Source organism: Accipiter gentilis, chromosome W (genome assembly GCF_929443795.1).
Source record: "Accipiter gentilis chromosome W, bAccGen1.1, whole genome shotgun sequence".
In the NCBI taxonomy this organism is placed as follows: Eukaryota; Metazoa; Chordata; class Aves; order Accipitriformes; family Accipitridae; genus Astur; species Astur gentilis.
The window spans coordinates 18320048-18348010 of record NC_064918.1 but is presented as its reverse complement, the minus strand read 5'-3'; the positions used below and the strand labels follow the sequence as shown (position 1 = coordinate 18348010).

The following is a 27963-nucleotide window of genomic DNA, read 5'->3' as shown; positions in this document are numbered from 1 at the left end:
AACTCATAACATTTTGAATGCATTTACTTGGAACTTCAGAGTACTGAAGTCACCTGACTATATCCGAAAATAAATGTAAAACTTCCATATGGCAGTTTAAGGAACTATTTGCCACTGTCTCTTTTTAAGATTTTAAATCTTCAAACTAACGCGCAAGCGCGCTGAAGGCGAATCCACGCCCGGGGAGACAGCTCCCCCTTTCTAGTGACTTCCCCGGTTCGGGGCGTCATCAGTGCGCGCCGCTTTGGGAGCGAGGCTGTGGCGCGGAGGACTCGCCTGGAGCTGTGCAGTTGGAGCGAGTCAGGTCCCACCCGCCATGTCGGAGGGCGCGGAGAGGTCCGCGGGGGCCCACAGCTCCTCTGAGTCCTCCGCCCAGGGTTTCGCTGCTGCCGAGCCGCGGATCATCAAAATCACGGTGAAGACTCCCAAGGAGAAGGAAGAATTCGCTGTGCCCGAGACCAGCAGCGTCCAGCAGGTGAGGGGTTGGGGGCGGTGGGTGGGGAGCGCAGCCAGGGGGAAGAGCCCTGGCCTGTGGTTTCCGCCTCCTACGCTTGGAGGGTGAAAGCCCTTCGCGATGACAAAGCAGCTTCTGCTTATCCGAGCTGCTCTCGGCGCTGTTGGGCGAGTATCGGGGCTGGCCCGGCCTTGTGGAGGGCCGCTGCTAACTGAGGTTATCGGGAGTGGTGAAGAAACCTTCTGCCTCATCTTCTCCACGGCTCCTCCCTGTTGCGATGCTGAGAGCCGGCCCGGGAGGTGGACGTAGCTCGTTTTCGCAATTCTGAGTTGCTCTGCCGAGCTGACTCAGTCTGGCAGTAGGAGGCTCGCTGGCTAACTAGTACAACTGTAGAAAACATATGCAATCACCTCCGTGGCAGTGCTATAGTGCCAATAATTATCTTGACCTAAAATTGGCTTTAGAAACAGCGAGTAGGCTATGGCAAAGATCTCTTAATTTTAGAAAAGCCGCGTCTTTAGACTGTATAAAACTTCCACTACAAATAAAGCACAGCTTCTGCTGTGCTTCAGTATACTAGTGTCTGATAACTCTGAATTGTTAGGGTCTTTGTTCTAAGTTTTTTATGAAAGTTAGTATCTCATTGTGCCTTTGATTCAAGAGAAACAGTGGCACCTACTGAATCATTGACGCTATTTCCTGCAGCACTTCAGTTTTTTGGAGGCCATCCATGTGAGTATTTACCAGGACTTAATTTGTTTAGATTAGGAGGCTACAAATCGTAGGAAAGGTGTGGTCAAAGCATAAGGCAGATATCTATAAAGCCAGTCTCTCCTACTTGTGAAGGATGTAGATATTGCTATGCTAAAATACTTGAAAAGGTAAAATTCCCTGAAGGAGATTCAGAACTTACTTCATTTTCTAGAAAATTTCTCTGAAATTCAATGTATGCAACTTGACATCATGTTATTTTTTTTTTGTGCAGTAGGTAACTGCAAACCTCACAAAAAACCACAACGGTTATATATGTAAGAGTGCAACTGATGTATAGAAATGGAGCTTTAAATCGTTATTTGCTGATGAGTCAGAAGACACATGTTGTTTTCAGAGGGGAAATGCAAAATGTGAGTTAAAAAGCTCTGATCTTCTAGCCAGGGTGCTGGCTCTATACATTTTACAGACTCTTGCGCCACCTAGTTGTAAAATTCTTTGTAGTTGCGTTTTGTTTTTTATAAAACACGCTGATTCTAATTTAAGGGTCACATTCGTCCTGAAAAGCAGTTTGATTGCAATAATATTGGGGACTTCAGGAACTATAAACAAACTCATTTAAGATGTAAATTTGCGATATATCTAACTTTAACAACATGATTTCAAATATCAGGTTTTTCTAGTAGACGGTTGTCTTAAAAACTGAAATAGTTATACATGCTAACAAACCCATAAATTTTTACTGAAAACAATCATAAAAATTTAAGTGATTAATAGAACATATTGCTTTAAAATGTCTTAATCTTCTATAGATATCTTAAACTTTAAATATTGTCTTGGTATCCCTTTGAGCTGATATTAACAGATTAGATTTGCAGTTGAATCTTCCTGCGAAGTAAGACTGCTGCTGCCCCTGTGGGTCCGCCATTTGCTTTGATTCCTGGGCAAAGTTACAGCTGGCACAAAAAAAAAAAAAAAAAAAAAAAAAAAAAAAAAAAAAAAAGCAAGACTGTAGTGTGACTAGTATTGGCTGTTTTTCTTAAACTGTCAAAATAAGTTGTTAATAATAAGCATTATATAGCATAATAACAATAGATGTGATACTTCTAGAGCCAGCCCTGAAAATAGGTTAGCCTCAAATAAACAAATTGAGCATCTGTTCAAATGCATATGGGATCAGCAAGTGGGTTGTTCTGTTGGTATAGGCAAGCAGGCAACGTCTGCCCTATTTGTGGGGGGAGGCAGCCTAAACTCGTACAACTGAATAGCTTTTATTTTGCTGTGTGTTCCTGTAGCTAATATTATGACTTAGTGAGACTTGGGTTTGTTTACAGTCACTTCAGAATAGAGCCAAACCAAAACCCTAAGACTTTTAGATAAATATTTTGGGTTATTAGGGCTAAATTTAGGGCTACACAAAGTGTATTTTATGTTGCTCCATTGATGTAAGTCAGGTTTGCAACTGTTCAAAGTTGAGGAAGATTTTCCTATGTTGGAAGACTTCAGTAACATAGGGTTTGTTATTGCTGATCCTATGTTGTGCCTCTAAGAACAGGCAGTAGTATGTAGGTCAAAATGAAAAATAACCCTCAAGTACCAAACTGCTCTGGGAGGTCAGTTGATTGTGTCACCCATCTGTCTTTATTTTCCATGGAACTTATTTGATTATGCTGAGCACAGCTTGGCTCAGTATTAGGACAAGGACCAAATATTTGCTTTGTTGATTTGGTATGATACTGAACTTGCAGGCCCATACACTGCTCTGCAAAGACTTCTATTCATGGTAGGTAAAGATGAATACCTATAAGCCTGCTGATTTGAAATCCCAATACGCAGGAGACTTTAGCTCAGTTAGCTCTGTCTTTCATCTTTTTTCCTTAGTTTTATTTTGTGGGTTCTGTGGGCTTGACTTTAACAGTGTGTTTTGGTAAAACTCATATACACAGAGAGAGTGAGCAGTCATGTTACAGACTACTCGTGCATTACTGTCTCTTCTTAGTGAATGACTTGAATTATTTGAGTGATGAGGTGTTGGAACTGGTTCCATTAAAAGCAATTTTACTTTCTTCATTTAGTCTGTTTACCCTGTAGGCATTCTTGGAATGCCAACATAGCAACATTGGCAAAGTTCAAGATGTTATTGTAATTGATTCAGAGTTACTATCCACCAGCACGTATGCAGACTTTAAGATATCAAATTATGCACTTTGTGAACACTGTAACTCTTAGAGAATAACATAGGTTGCTTTATATTTTTAATTATTAGGCTAACAGAGTTTGGATACAACAAATGTGCGCTATTAATTTTAAAAGCCTGCAGTTCTTGCAGAGAATTATTGTCAATCCTGTGATTATCTGAAAATTTCAGGGTAATGTCTGTTTGGAAAAGCTAGTGAAATCGAGTTTAGTTCATATAACCATAGAAAACAGTTTAAATTTTTTTTTTTCTCTTTTTATTTAACGTCAACCTTTCTTCAGTGAGGAATATAGTTTTCAGTAGTAATAGATTATTATTATCAGTGTGTAGTATATTTTAAAACTAATTATATACCTGAAAATTGTGCTTTCTGTACTACACTGAATTATAAACAAACTCACCTACTGAACTATATGTGTAAATGTATACATTGCATTTGGGACTCTGTTCATTGACAAGTGGAGATCTGGTTAGAATTGTATTCTCTGTGTAAAATTTGAATAAATATTATTGTTGAAACTTTAAATCCATAAATCCAGTGTTTCAGATTTGTGCCTGGTTTTCACAATCACAAATTGGCCATGTTTGGCATATAAAGATCACGTGTACATGTTAAGGGGAGCATTGGGTGATTTGATAGTGGAACATCTTTCCTAACTTCTGTATGCTTTTAATATTTCTTATAATGCTTTATTTTATAAGGACAGCTTAATTTCAGTTCTCTTAACATAACCAGTTCTGTCTTCCCTGTAGTCTGGGGATTATTGAACAGTACGACCAAAAGAGGTTGGAACTAATATAGTCCAATCTGTTCTTCTTTTTCAGTATTACAATCTAGCTTTCTGTTGGCACTAAAGGAACTTGAGTGCGTGAATTGTTTAGCACTAAAGTTAAAGCATCGCTTTTTTCACCATCTTCTGTCTCAGTGCACTGAAGCACATCATTGATACATCTGTGTGACTGTTTATGGAGTCAGCCTTGTAATATAGTCTGATTATTCACATTTCTTTGAAATTGCTGTTTGATTCAGCACTTAAGTAATTTTATTTTTCTCAGACTTTGGAAACTCTATTAAAAGTGATTTAGAACAATGGTAATTTGCTGTTTGATAGCATAGAAACCTTTAGAAGAAAGTATATCGACCTCCCTGATGGTTGACTTAACTGATATTTTTCAAGATGCATCTGCCTAACCAAGGTAATTGGCAAATGTTTTCTGACTGGCGGGTATAATAAAATATGAATACCTATTTAAATAATACTCTAAAGTCTCTTGTTTGCAGATACTTTTATGCAGAGTGAGTTTCATTTTGAGGTTTCAGTATAAGGGTAGGTGTGGTGGGTTGACCTTGGCTAGCCACCAGGTACCCACCAAGCCGCTCTGTCACTCCCCCTCCTCAACTGGACAGGGGAAGAGAGAAAATATGATGAAAGGCTCGTGGCTCGAGATAAGGACAGGGAGATCACTCAGCAATTACCATCACAGGCAAAACAGACTCGACTTGGGGAAATTAATTTTCTACCAATCAAATCGGAGTAGGATAATGAGAAATAAGAACAAATCTTAAAACACCTTCCCCCCACCCCTCCCTTCTTCCCGGGCTCGACTTCACTCCCGAATTCTCTACCTCCTCCCCCCGAGCGGCACAGGGGGACGGGGAATGGGGGTTGCGGTCAGTTCATCACACGTTGTCTCTGCCTCTCCTTGCTCCTCACGCTCTTCCCCTGCTCCAGCATGGGGTCCCACCCATGGGAGACAGTCCTCCATGAACTTTTCCAATGTGGGTCCTTCCCACGGGCTGCAGTCCTTCAGGAACAGACAGCTCCAGTGTAGGTCCCCCGCGGGGCCACAGGTCCTGCCAGAAATCCTGCTCCAGCATGGGCTCTCCATAGGATCGCAGCCTCCTTCGGGTGCATCCACTGGAACAGGCTTCCTAGAGAGGTGGTCAGTGCCCCATGCCTGTCAGTGTTTAAGAGGCATTTGGACAACACCCTTAATAACATGATTTAACTTCTGGTCAGCCCTGAAATGGTCAGGCAGTTGGACTAGATGATCTTTGTAGGTCCCTTCCAACTGAACTATTCTATTCTGATGTTTAAAGTATGGATCTGCTCTGCAAAGTGACTGTACAGAAGTGTCTCCTTTTTAGTCAGTGTCGTGGTTTAACCCCAGCCAGCAACTAAGCACCACGCAGCTGCTCACTCACTCCCCCCACACCCAGTGGGATGGGGGAGAAAATCGGGAAAAAGAAGTAAAACTCGTGGGTTGAGATAAGAATGGTTTAATAGAACAGAAAAGAAGAAACTAATAATGATAACACTAATAAAATGACAACAGTAGTAATAAAAGGATTGGAATGTACAAATGATGCGCAGGGCAATTGCTCACCACCCGCCGACCGACACCCCGCCAGTCCCCGAGCGGCGATTCCCTGCCCCCACTTCCCAGTTCCTATACTAGATGGGACGTCACATGGTATGGAATACACCGTTGGCCACTTTGGGTCAGGTGCCCTGGCTGTGTCCTGTGTCAACTTCTTGTGCTCCTCCAGCTTTCTCGCTGGCTGGGCATGAGAAGCTGAAAAATCCTTGACTATAGTCTAAACACTACTGAGCAACGACTGAAAACATCGGTGTTATCAAGGTTCTTTGCATACTGAACTCAAAACATAGCACTGTACCAGCTACTAGGAAGGCAGTTAACTCTATCCCAGCTGAAACCAGGACAGTCAGCTGTTCTACTTCATGTGTATACAAAGACATTGGCTTTGTTCAGTGACAAAACGTTTACTAGAATTAGCTCAGCTACCAGTGCAAGTTGGATTGTCTTTGTTCCTTCCCCTCCCCCCCCAACTGTGCATCAACAGACTGCATCAACTATGCATGTCAAAACCTTCAGAGGCAATCAAGTTGAGCAAGTGTAATAAGTTCTAACTTGACTTGTGGAGACTGTTCTCTTCTGTTACTGTGGAACAAAAGAGCAGAGTTCTGTTGTTAAGAGTATTGGGTTTTAAGATCATGTGAATTTGAGGATATTTGGTATGGAAATCATTGAGTGTGTAAACAAGAAGTGGTAGAGTGCTGCTAAAAACATTCTCAGGGTAAAAAAGCCCTATACTGTTCCTGTCCTTAAAAAATAAAAACCAAAACCAAACTAACTCCAAAAAATGCTCCCCCCATCCCCCCCCCCCCCCAAAAAAAAAAAAAAGGGTGTGTGGAGTTCTTAACAGAAAGAAGTTAACTTAAGGTGAAATGGTAATGTAGGCAAGGCACTTCGGGACTAGCCTCAGATCTGCTCTAATTCTTGTGAAATTGACAAGTTTTTATGCTTTTAGGAGACTGTGACCTTGAATTAATTCACTTTAGTTTATGCTTTCTTTTTTTTTTCTTTCTTAGGGAAACTAGGCCTTTGTCCATCTACATGATAATCCTGTCTTTCTGTCTGAATGCCCCCCTGTTTTCTTCCCACTGATGCCCCTATATATTATGTCTAAAATTGGTATCACTTTTTACATTATTGTTATTGTATTCAGTTAGTAGAGCAGTACAGTCAACTAGTTTCTGTGAACATGTTAGGTGCTAGGTATGGATAAACATTACTTTTCTACAACTTCAACCCTTTTTTTGTTTGGATAAAACTGAACACGTTTGTGATATTGTAATGGCTAGTATTGTTGCAATGAAGTCAAGCTTGAATTTTTGAACAGTAAAACAAATTGGCTAAAACCATTGTTTGTAGTATCTACATATTAATAAAAAGTGAAGAGTTAGTACAATAGGAGAATTAGATGGAAATGTTCATCATTCCCAGCCACCTGGCAAGACTTTGAACTTTACCTGCTTCTGGTTTCCCTAAGTGCCAAACTATTATAAAGCATTATCTCTATTTTACTGATAGTGTTATCTAGTTCAGTTGTACAAATTGAAGATTTAATTACTACAAAGATTCTTTTCTTACAACTGCCTTAATATGTATGAATTCCCATTGTTGTCTCCTTTCCCTTTCTCCATTTTCTGTCAATTGCATATGTTTAATTTGAGACACTGAGATGATGAGTACTGGATTGACACTTTAAGTTACATTTAGGGTAAAGAGCTAGTTGTCTTCAATGCTCACATCTAACAGTTTCCAGAGTTTATGCTGTTTTCATTACCATGGCACTGGAGATACTCCAGTATCAGGAATCTACCTTGTAGATTGATCTTGGTCTGCTTTTCCTGGTTATCAAATGTTGCCTTCTCATAATTCCCCTCATATTCCCCTCAGTGATGCTGATGGAGAGTTAAGAGTTCTGACACTTTTTGCAGATCTGTTGGGCTTTTAATGTAGATATGCTTCAGTTAGATGAAGTGTGGCTTGGTATTCATAATAGTCATCTTATGGTGGCTGGAAAAAGATCCCTTGCATTCATTATTGTAGGAGTTCTGTTGTGGTCCTGATACACAGGCTGTTTAGTTATTTCTTACTGTAGTGCTGTTTTTACAGATTATCTAATTACAATGGCTGCATCTTAGTAGAAAAAGGGACATGTATATGTTTTGATACCTGCATACTGGCAATAATAGATACTGTGTGGTTAAGCTCTAAAAGTGTATTGTTTCCTTAACTGCATGGATAAATAGCTGCTTCTAAAAATGTGTTACAAGGTTTAGGATAAAGTAAACAATGTTGATTTTACTACTGCATCAGCATTCTGAAGACAACTTAGTTGTGGAATTCACTGTAACAACCTATTGTAGAAAATCTGATGGTAAATGAGTTTGGATAAATGTCATTACTTTGCTCTGGCACAGTATGGTAGTTCTTTATTCTTATGCATTTACTTTGTACCAAATTATGAGGATTTCTGCTGGTTTTATGTTGCAGTGGAATGTGTATTTGTACTGGTTTTGGCTGGGATATAGTTAAATTTCTTCACAGTAGCTTGTCTTTGACTATGTTTTAGATTTGTGATAAAAACAGTGTTGATAACACAGGGATGTTTTGGCTATTGCTGAGCAGTGCTTACACAGTGTCAAGGCCTTTTCTGCTTCCCATGCTTCTTCACAAGAAGTTGGGAGGGGACACAGCTGGGACAGCTGATCTCAACTGACCAAAGGGATATCCCATACCATATGATGTCGTGCTCAGCAATAAAAGCTGTGGGGAGGAAGGGGGGATATTTGGAATTATGGTATTTTGTCTTCCCAAGTAACCATTAGGGGTGATGGAGCCCTGCTTTCCTGGAAATGGCTAAACACCTGCCTGCCGATGGGGAGTGGTGAATGGATTCCTTGTTTTGCTTTGCTTGTGTGCACAGCTTTTGCTTTACCTATTAAACTGTCTTTATCTCAATCCATGAGTTGTCTCACTTTTACCTTTCCGATTCTCTTCCCCATCCCACCAGGGGGAGTGAGCGAGCAGCTTTGTGGTGCTTAGCTGCCAGCTGGGGTTAAACCATGACAGTATTCTTAATTAACCAGAAAAATGCAGAGTGGGAAGCAACTGCCTACGTAATTCCTCTGCAGAAAAGGGTCTAGAGGTTAAAGATGTTTTATGAGTCAACACTGTTAAACTGATATTTTCCCATATGGATTTTCTAATTTATAAATGGGAATATAGCTTGCAAGATGTGGAATTTATCTTTTTGGTCTAAGTATGGATAAGAATTCATATGGAATATTGTGGCTGGGTTTGACCCCTACACTTACAGAAAGATATTGTTGGATTTGAAAATCCACAGAGTGGTAGGAATTATTAGATTAGAAAACACAACCCTCAAGGAAAGATTAGTTGTACTGCAACCCTTTATTCCGAGGAGAACAACAATCTGTTTGCCATGTCCATAGTGGACAGGACAATGAAGAATAGGATAGTGAAGCATTGAAATAGATTTCTTAGAAGCAAGCTATGGAGTCTCTATCACTGGGGACCTCTGAGAACAGGATGGATAAACATATCTGTATTGGGTTTGTGTGGCAAGGTTTTGGTAGCAGGGGAGGGCTACAGGGGTGGCTTCTGTGAGAAGATGCCAGAAGCTTCCCCCATGTCTGATAGAGCTAGTGCCAGCCAGCTCCAGGACAGACCTGCCACTGGCCAAAGCTGAGCCATTCAGCAACGGTGGTAGTGCCTCTGGGATAACATATTTAAGAAGGGGTGAAAACCACTGCGCAACAGCAGCTGGGAGAGAGGAGTGAGAATAAGTGAGAGAAACAACCCTGCAGACCCCAAGGTCAGTGAAGAAGGAGGGGGAGGAGGTACTCCAGGCACCGGAGCAGAGATTCCCCTGCAGCCTGTGGTGAAGAACATGGTGAGGCAGGCTGTCCCCCTGCAGCCCGTGGAGGTTAACAGTGAAGCAGATATCCACTCGTGGCCCATTGAGGACCCCACACCAGAGCAGGTGGATGCACCCGAAGGGGCTGCGATCCTATGGAGAGCCCATGCTGGAGCAGGATTTCTGGCAGGACCTGTGGCCCCGCGGGGGACCTACGCTGGAGCTGTCTGTTCCTGAAGGACTGCAGCCCGTGGGAAGGACCCACATTGGAAAAGTTCATGGAGGACTGTCTCCCATGGGTGGGACCCCATGCTGGAGCAGGGGAAGAGCGTGAGGAGCAAGGAGAGGCAGAGACAACGTGTGATGAACTGACCGCAACCCCCATTCCCCGTCCCCCTGTGCCGCTCGGGGGGAGGAGGTAGAGAATTCGGGAGTGAAGTCGAGCCCGGGAAGAAGGGAGGGGTGGGGGGAAGGTGTTTTAAGATTTGTTCTTATTTCTCATTATCCTACTCCGATTTGATTGGTAGAAAATTAATTTCCCCAAGTCGAGTCTGTTTTGCCTGTGATGGTAATTGCTGAGTGATCTCCCTGTCCTTATCTCGAGCCACGAGCCTTTCATCATATTTTCTCTCTTCCCCTGTCCAGTTGAGGAGGGGGAGTGACAGAGCGGCTTGGTGGGTACCTGGTGGCTAGCCAAGGTTAACCCACCACTATGTCTGAATAATTTAGGTAAGTAATCAACTTCAGGCAGGAATGGATTAAATTGCTTCATAGAATGCTTGCAAATCTAAATATTACCAGTATAAAGGTTTACTTAAAAGATGTTTCTCTAAGAACTGGAATGAACTCTGTGTGAGCAGACTTCTAACTGACTAAATGCTACCTGCTCCCCAGGCACAGAGATTTCTTACCGCTGTTGTGTCTCAGGCTCATTTTTTGGGGATTTGTTTTATGTTTTCCTATACTATAAACCTTTTCAATTAGGGACTTGCCTTCAGGGTATAATACAGCAGGTTTTTCCTTTTTTTAGCCTTGCCTCTTATAAAATATAGTTATTTAATAATAAGTCATTGCAAGATTAACATTTGGGGTTCCTGTATGAGAGTTCACTAAGATGTTTGGAATAGGATTCTTTTAAAAATCAAGTTGACCATACCACTTGAAAAATGTTAAATATTGTGAAGTTCTGGAAGGCTTCCTAAGATCCTTTCAGAAACATTTAGTCTACTGACTAGTCACGTTGAATAAATTGATTTGGTTTTCTTATATGTTCCTTTTTACATTTTGTGAACTAATTGCTTTTTCTGCAAGAGTACTTTTCTATAGAATAATGAATCTCAGTCAGAAGTCAGTCGAAGTATAACATGGTTGTTATTGATTAAGAAGGCAGGAAGAAATACAATTGCTTTTCCAGGTTCAGTTGTTTTAATGAAGGTATGACTTCACGGTCAGCTGAAATATGTGGCATTTCACCATGCCCTGGGCTGGAAGCACATTTCATGTAGCTGTCGTGAGTTGGATGAGAGAGCAGAGCCACCTAAGAAATAATTTTTGACTCTATGGAAAAGATTGCTAGTTTTGACATATGAAAGGTAGCAGTAATATGTCCAAGAAGAAAGGATACTTCTCCTTTCAGTGCCCGCACAAATGTGGACTGAATTAACATAACATGTTGTTGCATCCTCAGCATGTCAGCAATGGATGGTTTCAATGGCATGTGTACTACTATATATTTATTGCATCATGGGTACATGCCTGACTGAAATGACAGTATAGTCTTTAAGTGGAAGCCAATTTTTGTTATTGCCAGCTATATACTTAGTGATCTTGGATATGAAACACTACTTGACTTCAATTGTACGGAAAAAGAATTACTTGATTTCCCATCTTCCTTTGGATAAAAAGAAAGTTGAGATAACTTAGTGTAGTGTTTCTAGGTTGTATAAAGCAAAACATATCATGCAAATGGATTAATATAATAAATGTGAGCAAAATAATTCTTCCTTAAATTAAAAAATTAATAGTTCAGTATTCAGTTACATAACTATATAATGTGAACTTCTGTTTAGTTCAAGGAAGAAATCTCTAAGCATTTCAAGTCCCACACTGATCAGCTTGTTTTGATATTTGCTGGAAAAATTTTAAAAGATCAAGATACTTTGATTCAGCATGGGATTCACGATGGACTCACTGTTCACCTGGTCATCAAAACGCAAAACAGGTAACATGACTGATAAGCAATATTCTTTTTACCTCTAAGTAGTAAAAATATTCTTAATACCTAGTGTGATAGCTTTCTGTTGGGCAAACCTAGGTTTGACTAAAATGCATTCAAAAGCAGTACAAATACTCCTGCTATTGAACAAGAGAAGCAACCCAAATTCTGTAAGGTTGTGTCCCTAGATATCATACATATGCCTTTTGAAAGTTAATGTTATCTTCTAAACTGAGCCATTACTATTAAATCACTTGAATCAGCTCCTTAGTTACAGTTGGTGCAGAATAACAGTCTGAAGACAATCTGTCCTTGATCTGTTTTACTGCATGGTAACACCCATGTTTATGCCCCTGCAGTAGACAGGTGTGGTGAGCATACAAATTGGGCAAGCAGCCTTTAGTGCTTGTGCTAGTTTATGATGGCATTAACTTTGTGTAACTACATTGTTACCATGCTCTTACAGTCTTAAAAAATATTGAAATTGTGATATTAGTTTTGTGATGAAATAAGACTTTAATTTAATTTGATGTTCAGTGGGGCGTCCTACTAAAGGTGTGGTATGGAATAAATCCTGTATTATAGATCTTGCTAGCCTTCTCTTCTTTAAGACCTGGACATGGAATTAGTACTATTTGAGGGGGTAGGAGTACATCAGGATCCCTAAAGCAAGGTAAGAACTGAGGAAGCAATTCATTGACAGGCATCCTAGGGATAGTATGAAAAGGTGGTAACGGTTGCAGTGATGCCCATCCATTTTCTTAATGTTAGAAACTACCGTTCTGAAGAAGTGATGAGATTATAGATGTCTGAGAATCACAGGCCGGTTGAGGTTGGAAGGGACCTCTGGAGGTCATCTGGTCCAACACCCCTGCTCAAGCAGGGCCACCTAGAGCCAGTTGCTTGGGACCATGTCCAGATGGCCTTTGAACGTCTCCAAGGAGGGAGACTCCACAAGCTCCCTGGGCAACCTGTTCCAGTGCTCAGTCACCCTCACAGTAAAAAAGTCTTTCCTTATGATCAGACAAGAACCTCCTGTGTTTCAATTTGTGCCAGTTGCCTTTGGTCCTGTCACTGGGCACCACTGACAAGAGCCTGGCTCCATCTTCTTTGCACCCTCCCTTCAGGTATTCATATACACTGATGAGATCTCCCCTGAGCCTTCTCTTCTCCAGGCTAAACAGTCCCAGCTCTCTCAGCCTTTCCTCATAGGAGAGATGCTCCAGTCCTTTCATCATCTTTGTAGCCCTTTGTTGGACTCCCTCCAGTATGTCTACGTCTCTCATATTGGAGAGTCCAAAACTAGACACAGGACTCCAGGTGTGGCCTCACCAGTGCTGAGTAGAGGGGAAGGATCACCTCCCTCGACCTGCTGGCAACACTCCTAATGCAGCCTGGGATACTGTTAGCCACCTTCTTTGTGGCAAGGGCACGTTGCTGGCTCATGTTCAACCTGGTGTCCACCAGGTCCTTTTCTGCTAAGCTGCTTTCCAACTGGGTGGCCCCCATCCTATCTTGGTGCCTGGGGTTGTTCCTCCCCAGGTGCAGGACTTTGCACCACTTCTCCATGTTGAACTTCATGAGGTTCCTGTTAGCCCATTTCTGCAGCCTGTCAAGTTCCCTCAGGATGGCAGAATGACCCTTTGGCATATCAGCTACTCCTCCCAGTTCTGAGTCATCAGCAAGCTTGCTGAGGGTACACTTTGCCCCATCATCCAGATCATTAATGAAGATGTTAAACAGGATTGGATCCAGTATTGACCCCTGGGGTATGCTGCTAGGTCCTGGCCTCCAACTAGACTTTGTTCCACTGATCACCACCCTCTGGATCTGGCCACTTAGCCAGTTTTCCATTCTCCTCATCCAGACCCTACTTCATCAGCTTCTCTATGAGGATGCTATGGGAGACAGTGTCAAAAGCCTTCCTGAAGTCCAGGTAGACAATATCCACTGCTCTCCCCTCATCTACAGGGACAGTCATTTCATCACAGAAGGTTATCAAGTTGGTGAAGCATGACTACCCACTGGTGAATCCATGCTGACTATTCCTGATGGCTTTCTTGTCCTTCATGTGCTTGGAAATGGTTTTCAGCATTAGCCGTTCCATCACCTTCCCAGGGATCGAGGTGAGGCTGGCTAGCCTGTAGTTTCCTGGGTCCTCCTCCTTGCCCTTCTTGAAGATAAGAGTGAAATTTGCTTTCCTCCAGTCTTCGGCCACTTCTCTCAGTCACCATGATGGATCAAAGATTATCAAGAGTGGCCTCGCAATGACATCTACCAACTCCCTCAGACGGCATCCCACCAGGGCCCATGGACTTACGTATGTATGTCCAGTTTGTTTAAGTATTCCCTGACCTGATCCTCTTCCACAAAGGGTACATCTTACTTGTTCCAGCCTTTTCACCTGGTCTCAGGGGCCTGGTATTCCTGAAAGCCAGTCTTGCTAGTAAAGACTGAGGCAAAGGCGGCATTCAGTACCTCAGGCTTTTCCATGTCCTGTGTAACCAGGTCCTCTGTCTCATTAAGCAGGAGTCCCACATTTTCCCTAGTCTTTTTTTTGTCACCTATGTACTTATGGAAGCCCTTCTTGTCTTTTGTTTTTTTTTTTTTCTTCTTTGCTTATTAAACTGTCTTTATCTCAACCCATGAGTTTTTCTCACTTTTGTCCTTCCAATTCTCTCCCCATCCTGCCTGGGGTGGGGGGAAAATGACATTGTAACTGGTGGGGATTTAACTGGCTGGGGTCAACATACCACACCTTGTTCAATTTGTAATTTTTTTAACTTGCTTTTTATAGATCACAAGACCATCCAGGTCAACAAACACACACCACTGGCAGTATTGCTACCACATCAATATCAAACAGTAATACCTCAACACCAGCTTCAACAAATAGCAACTCTTTTGGCTTGGGTAAGAATATTTGTTAGGTAACATGGTGGGTATTTTGGTTTCAGGTAAGTATCCCTGGAGCTTTATTCTAATGTAAACGGGACTTAAAAAAAATAAAATAAAATTGCTGATTACAAAAATCTGTGGTATTGGTTGTAATAAGTTTCTGATCAGTAAGTTATCAGAGGTAAGTTGTTTCCTTAATTTTTATGTACAGAACTTCTGGCTTATGCTGTTTCATCTTCAGTAGTAAGGTGCCACTGATCTCGTATTCTGGCACTATAGGTGCTATTAAACTAGTCTCTTCCTCCTCCTCCTTAACAGTGCATTTGAATTGGCCTGAAGAGAGTATTGAAGTTGGACCCATAACATCATGACTTGGAACAGAAGTAAAAAAGTTACTCCTATCCTACAAACCAGTATTTCTCAGGTTCTGAGTCTGCATTATCATACCCTTTCAGGAATAGAGACAGAAGTCTATTGATTTAAAAATATTATCTCTTTCCATAGTTACTGGGGTTTTTATTCATGGTCTTTCATTGTTTGCTTTCTTTTTAAAAAGCAAAACAAAAAACCTGGAAAAACTGTGTTAAGCAATTGCTTTTTTTATTTGTAAACAGTTCTCCAGACTGACTAGTACCTTCTAAAAATGTGAAACTTTTGTGTTTGCTGAACTCTGCAGAGGAGGAGAATTTAAAGCATTATTCTTGCTGCATCAGCAAAAAGAAGAGCTCTACTTTTTGTTTAGAATAGGGAGTATGTATTGTATTAAGAGATTCCTTGTGGCAGTGGTCTGTCTGCCTCGTGGTGGTGGTCTGTCTATAAATGATTATTACAAATATATTGGAAAGTGTTGGGAATTAACCTGAGGCCCCAAAACTCAAACATCCCTTTACTGCAGCTATAGTAAAGTAGAAGAAAAGCTGTTACAATTGTAACAAGTTATATTTCAAATGCGGTTTGGGTTTCTAGGTGTCTCATTATGTAAAGAAGCAAACTCTTAGTGGATGACTCCTTAACAGCCTTGCAAAGATAGAATTTCCATTGACTTTCATTATTTTGAAGTGTGGGTTATGTTTATGTATTTTGTACTTAGAAAGAACCTGGATGTGTTTAGAAATGTACTAGAAGCTGAAAGTTTCATTTATTTATTTTTTTTCTTTCCTCTTAAAGGTGGCCTTGGAGGTTTGGCAGGCCTGAGTAGCCTGGGCTTAAATGCATCAAATTTTTCAGAGTTACAAAGTCAGATGCAACGACAACTTATGTCCAACCCAGAAATGATGGTTCAGATAATGGAAAACCCATTTGTTCAGAGCATGCTTTCAAATCCTGACCTGATGAGGCAGTTAATTATGGCTAACCCTCAAATGCAGCAACTGATACAGAGAAATCCAGAAATCAGTCACATGCTGAATAATCCAGATATAATGAGACAGGTATGTAGAAAGATCTCTAAGTTCATGACTTTTAATTATACTGTAACTGTGAACAAAAGAGCAAGAATTGGGTGTGCTTAGATGAGTGCCGAAATATTGTTGAGGAATTTAGGCTTGTTAGACAATCTGTAAAAGGTCGCCAGAGGAAACTGATGTTTTTATTTCTAGCTGCTGGTGTCTGAAATAAGCTGATAATTTAAAAAAAAAAAAAGCAGCATAGTTTTGAAAGATGCTGAAGACTGTATAATCATATCTTCTGAGTTTAGAGTTGGATGCCACTTGAAATCTTCTGTTGTTTAGTCAACAGTGAGTTTACTATAAAGTAATAATTCCAGTTTATGTAACTGTGGGTACTTCTGATTGCTTCTAAAGTTGTGTGTTATGTAAGGTATGCCTTATGTGGCAGAAGGCATCAAGAAACAAATGGAGGCTTTGGAAAATTAAGGTATTTATTTTTCAAGTTAATGTTATAAGCTGCATGCTGTACTGATGTTAGAAATGGTAGAAATATATGTGTTGAGAAGAGACAAGAAAGAACAGGATGGTACATTCAAGGGTTTTTTCTTCTGTTTAGTCAATGCTTTATGACTCAGCCAGCATACTGACAGTTGTGGCAGAATGTTGGCTAAATGTAAAATTCTATTGACTCCCCTCCACTAAGCTGACATCTTGATTTGGCTTTAATCCTAATTTCAAATGGAGTTAGACATTAGTAACTGAGATACTGTTAAATGCTGATGTTTTCAGTTTAAAATGAATTATTTTTTTTTTATTAATACAAATTAAATGTTCTACATCATTAGACACTAGAACTTGCTAGAAACCCTGCAATGATGCAGGAAATGATGCGAAACCAAGACCGAGCCTTGAGCAACCTTGAAAGTATACCAGGTGGCTACAATGCCTTGCGACGTATGTATACAGATATTCAGGAGCCAATGTTAAATGCAGCACAGGAACAGGTGAGAAATGATTGTAGGGGGCCACTGAAAGTGAATGTTGAGGGGGGGGGGCGGTTGGTTGTTTTTGTTTTTGTTTGTTTTTTTGGGTGTGTGTGGTTGTTTTGGTTTTGGTTTGGGTTTGGTGGGGTTTTTTTCAAAAATGAAAGAAGATAAATAATGTAACTTTTCAAATGTGTACTTGACAAAACTTAATTTCTTGAAGCTTAAAGTCAATGTGTGGCTTGTTCCTATGCTCTTTTAAACTTGAAGGAATAAAGATTGTTTTGTGAGTTTAATAAGCTATTTTAATGTTAATAAATGTTTGTTATATATATTCTAAATTTATTTATTTTTAATTCTTGGACTTATAAAATTCCTGAGGTCCAGGAAAAATTAAGAGTGTGCTTAGTAACTTGGAACCTAAGGTGGGAAGAAAAAAAGGCTTTGAAATTTTTCTAAGTTGGAAACCACTATGCAAAATATAATCTTACTGTGATCAAAGTACTAGTGTAGTAGCAAACGCTGCATTTAAAACAAGGTGTGAATAACTTTTTTTTTGTTGTTGGAGATAATATCTCTTTCAATGTTGGTATCTTTTCAGAATATTTACAATGGCTTATTTTAGGACGGTGATTATAATTGATTAAGAGCCTTCAACATTTATCTTCATGTGTAATTTTGGAAAGGTAACTTGCCACTTCTAGCAGACATAAAAATAGTTGACTAATAGATGATATGTGTTTGTTTTTCCTTCTGTAGTTTGGAGGTAACCCATTTGCTTCCTTAGTAAGCAATGCATCATCAGGAGGCGACAGTCAGCCATCTCGTACAGAAAATAGAGATCCTTTACCAAATCCCTGGGCTCCTCAGTCCAGCTCTCAGAGTTCCACAAGTACCAGCACCAGTGGTGAGAGCAGTGGCAGTAGTAATGTCAGAAATACCACCTCTGCTAGTACGGGACAGAGCTCAACTATACCAAATTTGGGACCTGGACTAGGAGGTGTGTCTGTTATTGCAATTGTATATATTTGCAAATATTCATGAGTTTGCTTAAATGATTCTGTTGTTAGAAAGAGATGTTTTGATTCAAAGTTTGTATTGCTGTTTATTTCCATAGAACATTTGACTAGTATCAAAGTCCTCTGTAGAAAAACAAACATGAAAAGTAAACCAAGAGTACTAACAATACTTGTGTACTGCCTTCAAAGTAGGGAATCTGTAGATGAATGATAATGATTTTTTTTCGGTTTGGAGACAAACAGGAAAACAGCTAGTAATGTAGATACTTAGCGGGGATTGCTTGTTGGATACAACCTCTGGCTTAACTTGTTTCTAGGGCAGATGCATCTGTGTAAGCAGAACCACATTGAGATGTATTTAATGGGCTAAAGCTCATTTAAAAAAACAAAAACAACCAAACAAAAAAACCAACCTGAAACCAAAAACCACACAGTTGTATCCCAGTTCTAGGTGGTCTAATTAATTTGATTATAGTCAAGATTTTTACTGAAATGACCTTTCTTTTTGTTTTTTAAAGTTGGTATGTTCAACACACCAGGAATGCAGAGCTTGTTACAGCAAATAACAGAAAATCCACAACTTATGCAAAATATGTTGTCTGCACCCTATATGAGAAGCATGATGCAGTCATTGAGCCAGAATCCTGATCTTGCAGTACAGGTAAATGTTTTTGGTGTAGCAGTGTGTTTTTTGCTCTGAAGTGAAAAAAGGTGTTGAATTTATGATACAGTTATATTTTCAAGTAGAGTAAGCAGAGTAATTGTGCCAACTTCTCAACAATAACTTGTCTGTTGCGAATGGTCCAGTTTTTAAAGTATGTTAATGCCTTACTTATTGAAATTATTACCCAGTTACCTTTAGCAATCTGTTGCAGTAAGTTTCTTCAATTTGCAGTTGGGCATCATGTCAGGCATTCTCTTGTAACAACTTGTAAGTTTGTGTATGTTTCATGCAGCCTTATAATTTGTATCCTAGCCTAAGAACCAGTTAAACAAAACAAATGCTTTGATTATAAATTAAGGTAGATCTGCTAGTAAATAAATACCTACCCTAGCTTGGGAGGACAGAAGTGGAGGGGAAGGAGTTGGTGCTATATCTAGCTGTTATTCTGGTTTTCATTTCTCATCTGTGATCCTTGCTCATGATAAAAGTGCTGATACTGCTGTTTTATGAATGATATTGTAGAAGTGCTTTCCAATTTTACTCACAGCAATAATGTCCAAAGTCAAATCTTGAACTGAGATAATATTATTATCTTTTGTATATTAAACACTTAATTGGAAAATATCCCAGGCTTTTTGCAGATGATGTTTACAAGGAAACCATCACATCTGTAGTGGAGGCTGAACAGAAAAGGCTTTTCTTGTTACATAAATGAGGTTACTTTGGTGAGGATCTGGCAAGGATTCACTTCAAAAGTTTAACACACCCCACCCACCCCACCACACCCCCCAAAAAAAACCCCAACAAAAACTAACCCACAACAAAAACAAACAAACAAACAAACCCCAACTCCACACCGCCAATGATTTCAGTCAGTTCTCAGGCTGGTGGTTCGTTGTTTCAGAACAAGTATTGGCCAAAGGTGAAGTAGGAGATAATTACTCTGAGGTTATCATAGACTATTATCTTGTTATCTGATTCATATGTCGTAAATAGTTGTCTTAAAATCCACTCTTGTATTTACTTTTTGATTTACTGCTTGATCTATGATGTTGAATATTTTTGTCCCATAGATGATGTTGAATAATCCTTTATTTGCTGGAAATCCTCAACTTCAGGAGCAAATGAGACAACAGCTTCCTACTTTCCTTCAACAAGTAAGATGAGATACTAAGTGGTGTTAATAAATGTCTGAAATCCAGTGAGCAATTTTTACAATAAACTCTGGTGCCTTTCCTTGATTTCACTTAAAGCTAGATTCTGTTATGTGTATTCTAATTAGTTTTAGACACTGAGTTGTATTGTCCCTTGATAATTAAATGCTTGATTTATCTCTCCATCCCTTTCAAAAGTTAAATCTGGCTTTTAGTGGATGTTTTTGTCTGTGACTAGCACAACTGCTTTGATTTGCTGTTGTGTCTTTGCTTAGAAGAAATGACTTGTTCTTACTGTGCACCACCCAAAGAAAACCTGTTTCCTACATGATTTCTTATGCAAATTAAAAAAAAAAATTCCCACTACTAAGATAAGCTTTTACGGTACTTTTCTCATACCTCCTCCACCCTGCCCTGATTATTTGGGGTAAAGAGAACTTACAGCATTCCTTGAAAGAGGCAAGTCATAAGCTAATACAAAAGAAGTGGAGTGGGTTCTGAAGATATTTGCCTGTAAAGATTGCCTTACCACTAGCTTTCCCTCTTACACCATTATGGTTGCAGCCCTGGTATTTGCTTTATCTTAACTGTCAGTGTATACTAGGACTGTGTCCTTTAAACAGGACTAAGCAAAATTTTTAGGATTAAAAATTTAATCCAGTTCACGAGTTCCATCATTAGGCAGTCCTCGCAAACTGAAGTAAATGTGTGTTGCCAGGATCTCATTCAATGTATGCAGTGTTATGAGTAAAATAACAACATGAATTTCATACCATTAATGATTGCACAATGCTCCAATCTATCTAGATCCCTCTGCAAGGCCTCTTGTCCCTTGAGAGAGTCACCAGCACCTCCCAGTTTGGTATCATCAGCAAACTTGCTAATGGTGCATTCAACTCCTGAATCCAGACCATTGATAAATATATTGAACAGAAATGGCCCCAGAACTGAGCCCTGAGGAACACCGCTGGTGGCTGGTCGCCAGCCAGATGTAGCCCCGTTCACTACAACCTGCCCTTCAGCCAGTTCTTCACCCAGCACACCGTGTACCTGCTCATCTCTCAGTTGGACAACTTGTCCAGAAGGATGCTGTGAGGGACAGTATCAAAAGCCTTCCTAAAACCCAGAAAAACTACATCCCCCGCCTTTCCTTCATCCACTAGGCAGGTGACCTTATCATAGAAGGGTATTAAATTAGTTAAACAGGACTTTCCCTTTGTGAACCCATGTTGACTGTGCCTGATGATTGCATTGTCCTTTAAATGTCTTTCAATAGCACCCAGTATGATCTTCCCCATAATTTTTCCAGGTACTGAGGTTAGACTAACAGGTCTGTAGTTTCCTGGGTCTTCCCTCACACCCTTCTTGTAAATTGGAATAACATTAGCTAGCTTCCAGTTAGCAGGGAGCTCCCCAGATTCCCAAGACATTTAGTAGATGATTGAGAAGGGTCCTGCTGCAACATCCGCTAGCTCCTTCAGTACTCTGGGATGAATCCCATCAGGCCCCATGGACTTATGAACATTCAGCTGATACAGCTGGTCCCTTACAATTTCAGTGTCCACAAATGGAAAGTCACTGTTCCTGCAGTCATTGTCCTCCAACTCAGAGGACCAGGCAGCCCAAGGTCTATTGGTATTATTAAAGACTAAGGCAAAAAATGCATTGAATGCCTCTGCTTTTTCTTCATCCCTATTTGTCAGGTGACCATCTTCAACAAGTATTGGTCCAATGTTTTCCTTAGACCTCCTCTTGCTATTAACATGCTTAAAAAAGCCTTTCTTGTTGCCTGACACAACACTGGCCAGTTTCAACTCTAGTTGAGCTTTGGCCTTTTGTGTCTTCTCCCTGCATGGACGAACCACGTCTCTGTAATCTTCCTGCGAAACCTGACCTCACTTCCAGAGATCATACAATTTTTTTTTCCTCTTTGAGCTCCACAAGGAGTTCCTGTTCAGCCAAGCTGGTCTTCTGCCCCACTTGTTTGACTTATGACACAGTGGGATTGCCTATGCTTTTAAAAGGTGGTTCTTAAAAACTGACCAGCACTCATGGACTCCTAAGCCCTCAAAAGCAGATTCCCAGGGGACACTGCTAAGTAGCTTCCTGAGTAGCTTAAAGTTTGCTCTCTTGAAATCCAGTGTAGGAACCCTGCTGTCCTTTTTTCTCATGACACAAAAAAATTTTAACTCATGATCACTGTGGCCAAGACAGCCACCTACCTTCACATCTCCCATGAGTCCTTCTCTATTCTCAAACAAGTCGTCTAGGAGGGCATCTTTCCTTGTTGGCTCAATGAGTACTTGTAACAAGACATTATCTTCCACAAACTTTAGGAATTTCCCAGACTTGCTCGTCACAGCAGCATGGTATTCCCAGTTGATGCCTGGGAGTTGAAATCTCCCATAAGGGCAAGGGCTACCGATCCAGAGATTTCTCCTAGTTGCCTATAGAATAACTCGTCAATGCTATCATCCTGGCTGGGCGATGGATAGTAGACACTCATTACGACATCTGCTTTGTTTTCCATCCCCCTAATCTTCACCCAGATGCTCTTAATGCTTTTGTATCTGTTTCCATTACTATCACCTTGGGGTTTATCTGCACAGGTAGCTCTCTGCTGTCTTCTCCATGTTAGGTCAGATGATCAACAACATTAACAGATGAAGTAAACTAGAGAAGTACCTGGATGTTGACAGTATCACAGCCCATACTTCCTCACTCATCTGTTGTCATTATATTATGGGATTGGATGATGGAAACTATGAAATGTTCCTCTGTATAATGGAAAGCACTTGCAATAAATGGTCAGTTGCTCACTACAACTAGGAAAACGCATCTGTGAGATACTCTTTCTAGTCCTTTTACATAAGTTTTACCCAGAATTGCTGCTACTCTACAGCTGGAATTAAAAACATTAACAGAGATCCAAGTCACCTAAGTGCTCAGAGGATCATTGGGTCAGTTTTCTGTAAAAACAACTCTAAATATCAGACAGTAAGTCATGGCTTAAAAGTTATTTTCTTAAACAAAGTAATCGCAGCAGCTTACTTCAGTGAATCTGAAAAGCTTTCCTCCTTTAAAGATATGGATTAATTTCACCAGCTATACATTTAGCTTTTCCTCCTCTGACTTTTAGCTATCACAAAGATATAAATCCAAGAGACAAATGGAGACTGTTTAAAAACTTGCTTTGCTCAAGTCTCATTACACACCCATATTTCAGGACAGAATCAATACTTGATCTTTGTGCCCTATTCTGCTCTTCTGTTTTGCACCAGAGGAAGCCCAACCTTAATTTGTGCAGTTCTTTGAATCAAAAAATGTTTTTGCAGCAGAAGGATTTTGGTCTAGTTACCAAGTGAAGGCTGCTGAGATTAATCAGCCTGTCTGCTATTTGAAGCAGGTCTGGCTACCAAGACTTCTAACTGAAACAAATAACTTGTCACTTACATGTGGCATCTATAAGCAGAGGTGAGCATCAGCCATTAGTTTTGGTTTTGTATCTAAAATAGTCTGATTTTTAGATGTTTAATTTCAGAAATCAAAAGTATGTCTTTTATCTGTGGATGCAAAAGTCAGTTTTTAGTTAAATTTGCAGTAGAATGAGGGTCCTTGAATATTATGTTTTGCAGAGTATTTGTATGTCTATAGGTGTTGATGGCACTACAGATATGAACACATACACATATTATCAGGATCGAATAGCTGTAGTCTGAATTTAGTTAGAAAAAGATGTTTTATAATTTTCTGTATTAGATACCTACTAGTCAGGTTTCACTGTATTCAGCCCTCTTGCTTACCAGTAGTATGATATAGGAGACTAATTGAGAATTACATTGAACTAATATACTCCTATGGCTTTGGAAGATAGTAAAGTCTACTAGAAAAAGTAATGAGAAATACTTTTCCTTATGTTCTCCTTATTTAAAAAGAGTCTAGAGAGCTCATTGATCACCTCCTGTAAAAGTTTTCTCAAAAAAGAAATAATCTGAAGAATTTAATGTAAACATTCAAATACAAAGTTGAGAAACAGCAAAGTTCTGAAAGGATATCGGATTCTGTAAAACATCTACTGATAAAGATCAACTTTGAATGTCTGTATATTATTCAATTATGAGTTTCTCTTCTGTTTTTAGATGCAGAATCCTGACACGTTATCAGCTATGTCAAACCCTAGAGCAATGCAGGCTTTGCTGCAGATTCAGCAGGGCTTGCAGACACTAGCAATGGAAGCACCGGGACTCTTACCAGGGTAAGAATTGGTCATACAAATTTATACAAGAACTTTTCTCTTGTGTTTGGGGTTTTTTTTCAGCTTTTTGTCTTTCTTTTTAACATGTAGAGGTTTATCCAGTTTTTACAGACTGTTCCTCTTGCATTTTTTGGTTTCACTAAACTTGTTTTAGAATCTGTCACACTTTTGTCTGCAATGCACTTTTAAGCAATGATGGCTATGGTCTTTGTTTTGGTGCTTTCCTGAAGTTGTCATCCATTTTTTATTTGACAGAATTTTTACTTAGTAATTGCATATAATAGGAAGAGACATTACAATGAAGTCATTTTCTATGTTAGTGATGTACTTCTCTTTGTCATTTGTGCAGATTCAATCCTGGTTTAGGTGGATTGGGAAGCACTGGAGTTCCTACGGGGTCCACTGTATCTAGTTCTGTTCCCAGTGAAAATACAAGTCCAACATCAGGGGCTGCTGAACCTGGTCACCAGCAGTTTGTCCAACAAATGTTGCAGGCACTTGCTGGTGCAAATGCTCAGGTAAAGTAGATCACTGTATTATAGTGTGTGTGTGGGGTGGTGGTTGGTTTTTTTAAAATATCTAGCCTCCTCCAGTATAAACCAACAGAATGCTTCTGGTCAAAGGAGAGCAGAGGAAGCTTAAAAGTGATGTTCTAGCTGTGCAAATAAATGCTGGAAAAACATCACATTTGAGTAAAAGTGTCCTCTGAATGGTTGATTGCTGTACACCTATCTTCATACCCTTGAGTTTCTGAAATGCCTGGAAAGAAGCAGATTAAGGTGTTAAAGGGAAGACTGGTTCCCTGGCAAGTGAAATGTGGGCTCAGACAAGAACTTAAGCGTACTGAACATCATTATCTCTGTACTTTGTATCTGTGTTGCTGGTTGTTACTCTGTAGCCGGACAGCTCAGGTTATTTGGGGCCTGAATTTGTAGTATGCTTCCCTGACATCCTGCAGGTCCAGACTGCACAGTGTACATTGTGTTAACATACCAAGTGGGATTCAGGCTGGAGAAGGAGTGCTGTGTGAAAAAGCACCATTACACCATGGTACATATCCAGTGTAATGGCAGACTGCTGGTAAAAGGGACAGTCCTGCTCTTATCTCCTCTTTTGCCACAGAATAAGGCAGTTCAGCTTGCTGATCTGACAGAAAAATGTTATTTTATGTAACCATGAGAAAGTGGTGGTAGGCATAGCTATAGGAAACCATGTTCCCATAGATATTTTTATCCTGCCAGATCTTATGCTACGAATTCAGTATTCTGTTTGGTTTTGCTTGGGGAAAGCAGATGGAGGGGGAGAGAGGAGTGTTTAAATTTCAGCCAGTATATTTGCATTTTATTGGTTTGGAAGTATATGTGGTTTTTAAATACTGGTAGGAATTTCTCAATGGATGAAACTTAAGTAGAACAAAAGAAAAATTAGCAGTAGGTGCAAAAATCTTGTGTTGATATGTAAACTGTCTCACTCATTTCAAAAAGTGGCTTCTCAGTTTTACTCTGACCCTATATACCTAAAGCATATTATTTTCATATAATTGTTCTGTTTCAAAAATGCCTCTGAGTTGAAGATCATACAACTGAAATTGTTGAGAATTTTGCCACTAGTTTGAGCAATTTATTTGAGCAAGATCAACTCATAAAGTACAGCTGCCACTTTGCCTTAGGCTGAAGTTTTTCTAACTAGAATTTTGGTAAATTTAGTCAACAAATACTTGGAGCATTAAAGAGGTAACTTTTATGTCAAGGAAAAAAGCCTACCACATTCACTGTCGCCAACAGTGAAATTCTCAAAATCCTGCTGTCCCACATTACTAGATTAGACTCTTTCATTTTAAAAAAATAAAAATCTGCATGCACATCTTTAAGAAACTGTTCTTGGGACACATTTATCAGATTTAACTGTTCCTTTGTTATCAAACAAGCAGCTGCTCTTCTAGTTCAAAAATGTCACATAAGTTATTCTTAAAATTTGAGGCTAATCTGACTTGTTTGATCAATAATTCAGTTGTGAATTAAATTTGTCATAGTCTAGTTTGGGGAACTTGAAAAAGATGCATTCAGAAATTAGTAAAGACAAGAAGTGGTTCAGAACCAACTATGTTTAAATCCTGTACTTTGCCAAATGTGTATTATGCCTTTATAGCTTGAGATTTTTCTTCTTAGCAGTTACAAAATCCAGAAGTTAGATTTCAGCAACAACTGGAGCAGCTGAGTGCAATGGGCTTTTTGAACCATGAAGCAAACTTACAAGCTCTAATAGCAACAGGAGGAGATATCAGTGCAGCTATTGAAAGGCTGCTTGGTGCTCAGCCTTCATAGCAGTGTTTCTTTAACTCAAAAATGTAATTTATTTTTGATAACAGCTCTTAAATCTTTAAAATAGTTGCTTTATTTCATTCTGACAATTGGGATTGTCTTGTTATAACTAAAATCAGTCATTCTTTTTAAGGTCAAGTGCAGTAGTTTTCTTCAAACGGGGAATTGATGCATTTTCACTCAGTTGTTGCATGCATGGCTTTTGTTCTTTGTTCTTTCTTAATTTTTTTTGAAACAATACCAGCTTTCACAGTTGGTTGAACAGGCTTTGTCTGACTTAAAACTGTCCAATTTATTTACTACTAAACTATCAGCCTTCAGTAGTAATTTATGTAGGATACAAATTAAAAAGGAAACAATTGAAGGCTATAATTTGTGGGTACCAGTGCTGCTTATGGTGATTTCGACATGTATTTTTTTGCTAGCAAAATGCTGTAAGATTTATACCACTTAAGTAATCTACTATTTTTGCTTTTATTTGTATGAAGTATAAACACAACATATACAATGGAGACAGCTTATTTCTAGAAATTTACGTGTTGCAATAGAATGAAATTATAAGTAACCAAGAAAGGCCAGGGAAAAAAAAAGTAGCAAGACATGGGTTTTAGTGTAGAATCTTCCAGCATCTTTGGTAAACATCTCAGAAAAAATGCTTAGGCAAGTTCATTTAAAATATACTAGAATTGCTGTTCTAGTTATATCTTCACATCTAGCCATAAAGAAGCTTGCATTGCAACATTGTCTCATTGCAGTACTGTTACAGATTAACTGTAAATTACCTATGTGCAAATTAAAGGAGCACTGCCTTGTGCTCTGAAATAGTTTCTAAGGCATTTTGGCTTGTTCCACTGAGATTCTAAACATGCATTATGATTTGTAATCGGAAACATTACCTTCAGCCATTGTCATGTGATATTCTAATTACTTTTAACCACCACGTAAAAAAATACTGTATATCTCTTGAGTTTTTATTGGTAGTTACCTCTTGTGCACAGGTAATAAATGAATTAAAAAGTATTTAAGCATCTTGTTTCAGTGTGTTTGCAATTGGTGATTATGCAGCATTCAAGATGACTGACCTTTCAATGTTAGCTCTGGGACTATTTACAGACTTTGGGCTAAGATTAGCAAACAATACTTGGAGTATAAAGTGGATGACAGAGAGGAAGGGTCATATGATACTGAAGACTATTTAGATAAAGTGAAAGTAGTGAAATAAAGCATTCCGCTATGTGTTACTGAGTAGTATTTGCTTTTTATTGGTCTTTGGTGTCAGTGTAATTGTGAACATTCTGTTTTATTTCCTGTATTGCATTAAACACTTCATCTGAACAATCTTTTCTTTTGGTACAAATATAAAGCCAGTTTGCTCTAAAAACCATTGCTTGCAAATGGTTTAAACTTACTGGCCTTGACTCAAATTTGTTAATAAGTTAAATGAAACAAAT

The 27963-nt window shown here is 39.5% G+C and overlaps 2 protein-coding genes across 10 annotated transcripts in view; one reads left to right on the top strand and one right to left on the bottom strand.

The window, feature by feature from the left end:
- Positions 1-27963, bottom strand: part of LOC126035336 (uncharacterized) — a 141275-nt gene that overhangs the window by 42316 nt on the left and 70996 nt on the right. The window lies entirely within an intron of this gene.
- LOC126035276 (ubiquilin-1-like) lies at positions 211-27753 on the top strand. 8 transcript variants are annotated; one of them, XM_049793676.1, is made up of 13 exons: positions 395-475; positions 1116-1186; positions 1440-1578; positions 11685-11836; positions 14628-14743; positions 15896-16158; positions 16962-17120; positions 17859-18099; positions 18637-18779; positions 19856-19939; positions 24076-24191; positions 24541-24709; positions 26360-27753. In XM_049793676.1, the coding sequence occupies exons 3-13, from the start codon at positions 1498-1500 to the stop codon at positions 26513-26515; spliced, it is 1680 nt and encodes a 559-aa protein (XP_049649633.1). In that variant the 5' UTR covers positions 395-475; positions 1116-1186; positions 1440-1497; the 3' UTR covers positions 26516-27753. The 8 variants fall into 8 exon arrangements, with proteins under 8 accessions (XP_049649630.1, XP_049649629.1, XP_049649631.1 ...); XM_049793678.1 differs by lacking the exon at positions 395-475 and adding exons at positions 13802-13956; positions 14038-14150 and having other exon boundaries at positions 488-1578; XM_049793674.1 differs by lacking the exon at positions 1116-1186 and having other exon boundaries at positions 384-475.

What these genes read in the sequence shown, in the direction of transcription:
- LOC126035276 (XM_049793672.1), top strand. Translation starts at nt 317, where the DNA reads ATGTCGGAGGGCGCGGAGAGGTCCGCGGGGGCCCACAGCTCCTCTGAG. An exon ending in TAGCAACTCTTTTGGCTTGG is followed by an intron (nt 14,744 to 15,895) that starts GTAAGAATATTT and finishes TTCCTCTTAAAG; the next exon opens with GTGGCCTTGGAGGTTTGGCA. An exon ending in TTCCTACTTTCCTTCAACAA is followed by an intron (nt 19,940 to 24,075) that starts GTAAGATGAGAT and finishes TTCTGTTTTTAG; the next exon opens with ATGCAGAATCCTGACACGTT.